This window comes from Trachypithecus francoisi, unplaced genomic scaffold (assembly GCF_009764315.1).
Source record: "Trachypithecus francoisi isolate TF-2019V2 unplaced genomic scaffold, Tfra_2.0 Lachesis_group12, whole genome shotgun sequence".
In the NCBI taxonomy this organism is placed as follows: Eukaryota; Metazoa; Chordata; class Mammalia; order Primates; family Cercopithecidae; genus Trachypithecus; species Trachypithecus francoisi.
In genome coordinates, this window is record NW_022681457.1 from 12,524,747 (window position 1) to 12,534,610 (window position 9,864).

General features: G+C 49.8%; 2 protein-coding genes across 4 annotated transcripts in view; both read left to right on the forward strand.

The window, feature by feature from the left end:
• The window catches only part of LOC117091802 (zinc finger protein 264), a 62,496-nt gene that overhangs the window by 29,895 nt on the left and 22,737 nt on the right, over positions 1 to 9,864 (forward strand). The gene's annotated exons all lie outside the window — the stretch shown is intronic.
• AURKC (aurora kinase C) lies at positions 1,687 to 6,475 on the forward strand. Its single transcript, XM_033224606.1, has 7 exons — positions 1,687 to 1,965; positions 2,411 to 2,456; positions 2,711 to 2,902; positions 3,217 to 3,355; positions 4,388 to 4,536; positions 5,805 to 5,979; positions 6,172 to 6,475. Exons 1-7 carry the CDS (start codon positions 1,908 to 1,910, stop codon positions 6,340 to 6,342), a joined length of 930 nt encoding a protein of 309 aa, XP_033080497.1. The 5' UTR covers positions 1,687 to 1,907; the 3' UTR covers positions 6,343 to 6,475.

The window sequence follows — 9,864 nt, forward strand, 5'->3', positions numbered from 1 at the left end:
ATTAACCCTCGGCCGGGCGCGGTGGCTCAAGCCTGTAATCCCAGCACTTTGGGAGGCCGAGGCGGGCGGATCACGAGGTCAGGAGATCGAGACCATCCTGGCTAACACGGTGAAACCCCGTCTCTACTAAAAATACAAAAAACTAGCCGGGCGAGGTGGTGGCGCCTGTAGTCCCAGCTACTCGGGAGGCTGAGGCAGGAGAATGGCGTGAACCCGGGAGGCGGAGCTTGCAGTGAGCTGAGATCCGGCCACTGCACTCCAGCCTGGGCGACAGAGCGAGACTCCGTCTCAAAAAAATATATATATATATTTTTAATCTTTGCCACAGGCATGTTACACATCTTAAAATTGTGTGGTCTCAACTGAACTGCTCCAAGGAGAAGAAATACCCTCCTCGGGAAGTGTTATGAGCCATGGGCCTTGTGTTGACTGGCCAGGTGATTTTAATTAACTTCTGTCTCCCAGGCTGGAGGGCAGCGGTGCATTCGTAGCTCACTGCAGCCTCAATCTCCCGGGCTCAGGTGATCCTCCCGCCTCAACCTCCTGAGTAGCTGGGATTACAGGTGCTTGCCACCATGCCCGGCTGAATTTTTTTTTTTTTTTTTTTAATCTAGAGATGAGATCTGTGTTACCCAGTCTGGTTTCAAACTCCTGAGCTCAAGTGGTCCTCCTGCCTCAGCCTCCCAAAGTGCTGGGATTACAGGCATGAGCTATTTCGCCTGGCTCAGCATGTGTTTTTATTCTGATGTTTTGACAAATGGGACCTTGCTGATCTTGGCTCACTGCAACCTCTGCTTCCCCGGTTCAAGCGATTCTCCTGCTTCAGCCTCGAGTAGGTGGGATTACACGCATGCGCCACCACACCTAATTTTTGTAGTAGAGACGGGGTTTCGCCCTGTTGGCCAGGCTGGTCTCGAACTGGTGATCTCAAGTGATCCGCCCGCCTCCGCCTCCCAAAGTGCTGGGATTACAGGCGTGAGTCACCACGCCAGGCCTTCAATTATATTTCTGCAAGATACGTTCCCTGTCTAAAAGAATTCAATTTTAAATGTTTTTGAAACTTACGTGTTTGCTAAACAAATAAATACGTGGGGGCTGATTTTACGATCTAAGGCCAAAACCACAAACTGATTACAGGGTCCAACAAACACCTGGCGAGTGGGAGGAGAGGGGTAAGTGAGCTGGGCTCGTGGCGTCCTGGCTGTGAGCAGGCATAGCCACAGGCTTCAGGGAGCCCCATCGCGGTGACCCTGGAGAGTGGCCTGAATCGGATGTGACCTTGAAGCAAGGTGGTTTTGGGGTCGCGGGCTGCACGAGGCGCGAGGTGGTTTAGGGTCGCGGGCTGCACAAGGCTCCAGCATGTCAGGAGTGGGCGTCTGTTCATTCCCACGTGCATCGCGGCTCTTTCCTAGGTGATGCATGCGCACCCCGTGGGTGTATGCATTGTTCATTCTCTCTGGCCCGCTCCCATCACCGCCTCTCCGCACCCTCTGCCTCCTTCCTTCTCGGGCCTCACTCCTGGGCCTCGCTTTCAGGGCCCAGCCCCGGCCGCAGCGCTCCAGTTCCGCCCCGACCCGGGGACCCTGGGCGGAGACTCCCATTTCTGTGTTTTCTATTGGGCGCACTTCCGATGGCGTCAGGAATTTCAGCCAATGGGAGTCAGCCAGGAAGTACCGCTCTGAGCGGGCAGCGCCGGGTATAAAAGAAGGCCGCGCAGCCACGGCTGCTCACGAGGCCGCGGATACCGGAGCCTGTATGTGTCGGGGACTTCGGTGAGGCTGCAGGACGAGCAGGATTGGAAGCGCCTCGGCCAGAAAGTGACCCCCCAACCCCTTTCAGGACCCTGTGAAAGGGAACAGCCATCCAGAGGGCTCAGGAAGGCGTCCGCGCCGTCACCTCTTCTCCCCATGAGCTCCCCCAGAGCTGCGGTGCAGCCGGGCAGAGCTCAGCCTGCAGGCGAAGCGGGTGAGAGCCAGCGCCAGAGAAAGGACGCGGGGAAGGCTGGGGACTGGGCCAGGGGTCGGGTGCGCAGAAGACACATCTGTTGACATCTCCCTTCCCCAATCGTTTCCTTTCCTACCCACTCCCTCCCTCCCCTCCCATTCTTTCTCTCGCCTCTCCCTCCCCTACTCTCCCCTCCCCTTCCTTTCTCTCTGCCTCTTCACCTCCCCCTCCCCTCCCTCCCTTACCTTACTCTTTCTTCTTCCCCTTACCTCTCCCTCCGCCTCTGCCCGCCTTCTCTCCCCCTGCCTTCCCCTTCCCTCTCTTTTTCTCCTTCCCTTCTTCCCCTCACCTCTCGCTCCCTCTTCCCTCCTCTACTGTTCTCCCCTTTCTCCCTCCTTTACTGTTCCCCTGCCCTCTCTTTGTCTCCCCGTTCTCCTTCCGTCCCGTCTCCTTTCCTCTCTTTCAGTGACTGCAGCAAACCAAACAGCCCAGCGGCCCAGCAGCCCAGCCGTGTGAGCCCCTTGGGTTTGGTATCTGGAAAAGGAAGGGAGGTGGGACGTGGGGATGAAGGACAGGCTGGGTGTGTGGGGTACTGGCTCCTGGGACCGAGAACTACTGACCTGAGGAACACAGGACTAGGCCCTTGTGAGAAGGGAAAGCGGCAGAGGAAGGATACAGTGAAAGAGGAAGGAAAGCATTGGGGTCCCTGACTGTCCCTCCACCTACCCTATCCCAAGCTGAGGTTCTTTTCTTCCTCTCCTGTCAGGCGGCGCCTCACAGTCGATGACTTTGAAATCGGGCGTCCCCTGGGCAAGGGGAAATTTGGGAATGTGTACCTGGCTCGGCTCAAGGAAAGCCATTTCATTGTGGCCCTGAAGGTTCTCTTCAAGTCGCAGATAGAGAAGGAAGGGCTGGAGCACCAGCTGCGCCGGGAAATTGAGATCCAGGCGCATCTACAGTAAGGACAGTCTCTGCTTGCTCTTTCATCTTTGACGTCAGAGCCCAGCATTTTCCCCAAATACTAACCCCAAGTAAACCCTTCACTTATACCTTGAAGACTTTTCTCTGCAGCTCATTCCATTTACACTACCTCCTACCCTGGGTCAGACAGTCGAATCCTGGTTCCTCTGTTTTCCCCTCACTCGCTCCCAGATAGGGCTGTTGTTATTCTGGTCCCAGCATAATTTGCCAGTTGTGTGACCAGGCAGTGACAGTGGCATCATATGATAGGCCTCAGGGAGAAATCTGACTCTTCCAACATTAATCCTTCAGACACCCCAATATCCTGCGCCTGTATAACTATTTCCATGATGCACGCCGGGTGTACCTGATTCTGGAATATGCTCCGAGGGGGGAGCTCTACAAGGAGCTGCAAAAAAGCCAGAAATTAGATGAACAGCGCACAGCCACGGTGAGGTGGGGGACTGGAGGCTCTGGGGTCTATGAGTTTATTGTGGGCTGGTGGGAGCTCTGTTTGTGGTTGTCAGGAGGGTCCAGATTGCCTCTTGAAAAGTTTACTTTCTGGCCGGGCGCGGTGGCTCAAGCCTGTAATCCCAGCACTTTGGGAGGCCGAGATGGGCGGATCACGAGGTCAGGAGATCGAGACCATCCTGGCTAACACGGTGAAACCCCATCTCTACTAAAAATATAAAAACTAGCCGGGCGAGGTGGCGGCGCCTGTAGTCCCAGCTACTCAGGAGGCTGAGGCAGGAGAATGGCGTAAACCCGGGAGGCGGAGCTTGCAGTGAGCTGAGATCTGGCCACTGCACTCCAGTCCGGGCGACAGAGCGAGACTCCGCCTCAAAAAAAAAAAAAAGAAAAGAAAAGAAAAGTTTACTTTCATCCTTGGATACCATAATTAACCTCATTGTATCTCCAGAATATTAATAAGTACTGTGTATAGGTTTGGATTCCTTGGTTGTAAGCAACAGAATCTAACTCCACTGCCTTATGTAAAGAAACATATTGAAACCCTGTGAAGGAGTTCACTGAATAAACAGCTAGAACTGGCTTAGAGATAGGTACAAAGAGATTTCTAGAGGGTGCCGGAAAGGGAATCATGGCAATGATTTTCCCAGCAGCAATGGTCCAGTCCGCTTGGTCTGCCAGGATGAGTGGTCTTCCATCTTTCCTCCTGTTTCTGTTTCATTTCCTCGGGCCTCAAGTCCTGTAAGAGATCATCTGAGTGGCTCAGTGTAGGTTCTGTATCTGGCTACTTGCTGTGCTAGGACAACAGGGAGGATCTGTGTCCATTTTACCATCCGTCCTATAAGACCACATAAAAAGGAGAGGAAATCCACACCCCACACACCAGTAACTGGTGCAATTAGTTGCTGGACCAAAAAGATCCCACTGCAATCATTCAATTCATGATGAGCGTTCCACCTCAGATGGAAACTGTGCCAGGCTTCACTTTCAGGGTGACTTTTCTTCGCACCCACAGATAATAGAGGAGTTGGCAGACGCCCTGACGTACTGCCATGAGAAGAAAGTGATTCACAGAGACATAAAGCCAGAGAACCTGCTGCTGGGGCTCAGGGGTGAGGTGAAGATTGCAGATTTTGGCTGGTCTGTGCACACCCCCTCCCTGAGGTAGGTCAGGTGGTGGTGGTAGGGTGAGTTCTAAGTACCAGTTAGGAATGACCCAATTTAATGTATTTCATGTGTCCATGTGTAAAACCTAGATACGAACTTGGGGTTTGTATTGGAAGACTGCCTTTTTCTTTTTCTTTTTTTTTCTTTTTTTTTTGAGACGGAGTCTCACTCTTTCACCCAGGCTAGAGTGCAGGGGCACAATCTTGGCCTCCCAGGTTAAAGCGGTTCTCCTGCCTCAGTCTCCCAAGTAGCTGGGATAACAGGCATGTGCCAGCACACCCAGGTAATTTTGGTACTTTTAGTAGAGACGGGGTTTTGGTATGTTGGCCAGGCTAGTCTCGAACTCCTGACCTCAGGTGATCCGCCCACCTCGGCCTTTCAAAGTGCTGGGATTATAGGCATGAGCCACCACGCCTGGCCTATGCTGCCTTTTTCAAACACATATACTTAATATGTATTTGTAAATTTAAATAATGTGATCCCTTCAAACCTTTTATTTTCTGTTCTTTGTTAATATATAACTATACCAGTAAGTTTGCATGTAAAGAAAGTCATTGCTGGCCGGGCGCAGTGGCTCACACGTATAATCCCAGCACTTTGGGAGGCCGAGGCGGGCGGATCACGAGGTTAGGAGATCGAGACCATCCTGGCTAACACAGTGAAACCCCATCTCTACTAAAAATACAAAAAATTGGCCGGGCGTGGTGGCGGGCGCCTGTGCTACTCGGGAGGCTGAGGCAGGAGAATGGCGTGAACCTGGGAGGCGGAGCTTGCAGTGAGCCGAGATTGCACCACTGCACTCCAGTCTGGGCGACAGAGGGAGACTCCATCTCAAAAAAAAAAAAAAAAGGAAAGTCGTTGCTCCACAATTCCAGCAGTGTGTTTTTCTGTATGAATAATTTTCATACAGAAATTTTCTTACCATAATTTTTTTGGTACCATAATTTATTTACTTGGTTCTCATTGATACACCATCTGTTTGTTCTAGATCTTTCTTAATGCTGAGACTATTCTGTGAAAACATTCTGGAGCATGAGCTAAATCACTCTACTTCCAAAATATAAATTTATAAATAGTCTGTCCCAGTACTTACCTTCTCTAAACTTTGATCCATATTAAAAAGTTGTCTCTCCAAACTCCTGTGCTTGGGAGAGACTTTCCAGGATGTCCTAGGGCCTCCACATCTCAATGAAAGCTGGGGAAGGAGAATTTCCCTCATCCTGGGCCTCTGCTTAGTACTTATTCCCTTTTCTGCCTTCCTCTAGGAGAAAGACAATGTGTGGGACACTGGACTACTTGCCCCCAGAAATGATTGAGGGGAGAACATATGATGAAAAGGTGGATTTGTGGTGCATTGGAGTGCTCTGCTATGAGCTGCTGGTGGGATATCCACCCTTCGAGAGCGCCTCCCACAGTGAGACTTACAGACGCATCCTCAAGGTGGGACAGTCACCTTTGGACATTCATGGGGGAGCTGGTCAGTGATGGCTGCTGGGCTGTGGGAACTGGGGCACACACACAGGGTTGTCTGCTGTGGTCCAGAACAGCGCCCTAACAAGGCTCAAAGAAGAGGGAGAACATTGACCAAAGAAATTAACCAGACTTCTCTTCCTTCTCTCCTGGCCTCATCAGGTAGATGTGAGGTTTCCACTATCAATGCCTTTGGGGGCCCGGGACTTGATTTCCAAGCTTCTCAGATACCAGCCCTGGGAGCGACTGCCCCTGGCCGAGATCCTGAAGCACCCCTGGGTTCAGGCCCACTCCCGAAGGGTGCTGCCTCCCTGTGCTCAGGTAGCTTCCTGAGCCCTGTCTGCCTCTGTTCCTTTGTGTGTGTTCAGGGAGCTCTACTGGCTCTGCCACCTCATTTGTCTTTATTTTTTTTCTCTTTTAAGATGTAAGATGCTAATTAATAAAAGCTGAATCATTTCGTACCAGCTCTTCATAGTTGTGTGAATTAGTATGAGACTGGGTAGAATATTTCTTGTGAGAACTCTTTCCCATGAGAGCTGCCCGAGGTGGTTCTCCCTGCTACTCCCACCCTCCACCTCTGGAGATGGTGACTTCATTCTCCTTGAAAACTCTTGCCTATTTTCAGGTCGGGCATGGTGGCTCATGCCTGTAATTCCAGCAGTTTGGAAGGCCGAGGCAGGTGGAACACTTGAAGTCAGAAGTTTGAGGCCAACCTGGCCAACATGGTAAAACCCTGTCTCTACTAAAAATACAAAAATTAGCTGGGCGTTGTGGCGGGCACCTATAATCCCAGTTACTCGTGAGGCTGAGACATGAGAATCGCTTGAACCCGGGAGGTAGAGGCTACAGTGAGCCAAGATCGTGCCATTGGACTCCAGCATGGGAGACAGAGTGAGACACCATCTCAAAAAAAAAAGAAAAGAGGCCGGGCGCAGTGGCTCAAGCCTGTCATCCCAGCACTTTGGGAGGCCGAGACGGGCGGATCACGAGGTCAGGAGTTCGAGACCATCCTGGCTAACACGGTGAAACCCCGTCTCTACTAAAAATACAAAAAACTAGCCGGGCGAGGTGGCTGGTGCCTGTAGTCCCAGCTAGTCGGTAGGCTGAGGCAGGAGAATGGCATAAACCCGGGAGGCGGAGCTTGCAGTGAGCTGAGATCCGGCCACTGCACTCCAGCCCGGGTGACAGAGCGAGACTCCGTCTCAAAAAATAATAATAATAATAATGAAGACACTGACATGCCTTCCATGAGGGACTTAAAAGTGTCTCCAGGCCCGGTGTGGTGGCTCACACCTGTAATCCCAGCAATTTGGGAGGCTGAGGCAGGTACATCAACATTTGAGGTCAGGAGTTCGAGACCCGCCTGACCAACATGGTAAAAACCCGTCTTGACTAAAAAATGCAAAAATTAGCTGGCCATGGTGGCTCGTGCCTGTAGTCCCAGCTACGTGCCACTGGACTCCAGTCTGGGCAACAGAGTGAGACTCTATCTCAAAAAAAAAAAAAAAATTGTCACCAATATCTACATAGCTTTCCTCACCTGCACTGATCCCAGACATTCCATGACGGAATATAAACATATTAACTTTAATATCTGTTCTGCATCCAAAGCCAAAACTAACCCTAAGGGTCGTACATATGTGAAAAGGAGAATTATGACTCTTCTAAATTGGGCAAAATAGTATTGTCAGTGATGGATAACAGTGTTAACAGCTTGCATGCTAATTAAGCCACATCACTCAGTAATCACAATTTATAAATAATACCTTCTAGGAAATTGATTCCATCTCCATTTCCACGCAGTTAACATCCTGTCATGATACTTTCTCCACTTTTAAATCTCTGGAGGGCATTTTCTGTACACCCTGTTCCCATTTTCATAACCATAATGTATTTGTCAAATCATTGAAAGCTGGATTTTATTCTCTAACCTTCATAGTCATGAGAAGAAAAATAAAAGCAGTCACTAATGGAGAGTACTAAAGTTTTGTATAATATAATTCTTTTTTTTTTTTCTTTTTTTGAGGCGGAGTCTTGCTCTCTCACCCAGGCTGGAGTGCAGTGGCATGATCTCGGCTCACTGCAGTCTCTGCCTTCCGGGTCAAGTGATTCTCCTGCCTCAGCCTCCCAAGTAGCTAGGATTACAGGCACTCGCCACGACGCCCAGCTAATTTTTGTGTTTTTAGTAGAGACAGGGTTTCACCACGTTGGCCAGGCTGGTCTAAAACACCTGACCTCAGGTGATCTGCCTGCCTCAGCCTCCTAAAGTGCTGGAATTTCAGCCTGTATAATATAATTCTTAAAAGATTGTTGTAACTCCTAACATGACTTTGTTGCTTTCTTGTTTGCAACCAGTTAGTTCAGGGTTGTCAAAAGGCCAAAATTACAACTAATTTAGATCTAATTGGCTTTTGTCTGTGATTCATGAATTGGGGCAATCTCTGTTCTACACAATAGAAATTAGGGTTCCCACTGGACAATGGCAGAACACTGGGTTTTGTAAGGTGGGAACAATAAAATAGAACAATAGAAAACAAAAGTTGATTGGTTAACAGGTTACTTTTTTTCTAAGGGTTAAAGCAGAGGGGACTTCCTAATTTCACTAATTCAGGTAGACTGAAATCTGCTTTTAGGAAAAACTGGGATCTGTCTGCTTCCTTAAAGCTTCAGTTTGATTAGATGACATTTAGCATGAGAGATTCCATTTTGGTTTTGTCGGTGGGGCCTACTGTAGGAGCTCCAAAACAATGGCCTCCTGTAATTTTTGTTTAACAATGTTCACCTCTTTCCATTCCTTTCTCCATCTATGCTCATTTTTTTTTTTTTTTGTGGTCTTGTCCAGTATCATAACTTGAAATAACAGTGTTTGCCAAAAACTTCCAAATGTTTATGTCCAGGCACGACTTCTCTCCCAATATTCAGTCAGAGATTGAACTGCGGTGGCGCAGACACTCTGTGGTTGTACAGACATTTCAGACTGATCATGCTCAAAGTTGGAGTCATGAGCTCCCCCACTCCAAGACTCCCCACATCAAGGAATGGCAAATCCACTCTACCAGGGCTCTGGGCCAATACCGAAAGCAAAAGTGATTGGACCATGTGAAGACGGAGCTTGGCCAAAGAAGCTCCAAGACAGACAGTGCATTTGCAACGTGTCCCAGCCGGATAGGGTCTTGCTCTATTGCCCAGACTGGAGTGCAGTGGTGTGATTACAGGTCACTGCAGCCGTGACCTCCTGGGCTCAAGACATCCTCCCACCTCAGCCTTCTGAGTAACTGGAATTACAGGGGTGCGCCACGATGCTCAGCTAATTAAAAAAATTTTTTTGAGCAGACTGGATGCGGTAGCTCACGCCTGTAAACCCAGCACTTTGGGAGGCCAAGGTGAGTGGATCACTTGAGCCCAGGAGTTCAAGACCAGCCTGGGCAGCATGGTGAAACTCTGACTACAAAAACTACAAAACAAAACAAAAAACCCCAAATTTGCTGGGCATGGTGGTGTGTGCCTGTAGTCCCAGCTACTCGGGTGGCTGAGGTGGGAGGATCACTTGAACCCTGGAGTTTGAGGCTGCAGTGAGCTGTGATCACACGATTGCACTATGGCCTGAGCAACAGAGCGAGACCTTGACTCAAAAAAATATACATATATATATATAAATATATATATATTTTTGAGATGGAGTCTCACTCTGTCGCCCAGGCTGGAGTGCAGTGGCGCGATCTCAGCTCACTGCAAGCTCCACCTCCCGGGTTCACACCATTCTCCTGCCTCAGCCTCCCAAGTAGCTGGGACTACAGGCGCCCGCCACCACGCCCGGCTAGTTTTTTGCATTTTTAGTAGAGACGGGGTTTCACC

Coding starts and splice junctions, on each gene's coding strand:
- AURKC (XM_033224606.1), top strand. CDS start 1,908: ATGAGCTCCCCCAGAGCTGCGGTGCAGCCGGGCAGAGCTCAGCCTGCA. Junction 3,356..4,387: donor ATGAACAGCGCACAGCCACG/GTGAGGTGGGGG, acceptor TCGCACCCACAG/ATAATAGAGGAGTTGGCAGA. Junction 4,537..5,804: donor GTGCACACCCCCTCCCTGAG/GTAGGTCAGGTG, acceptor GCCTTCCTCTAG/GAGAAAGACAATGTGTGGGA.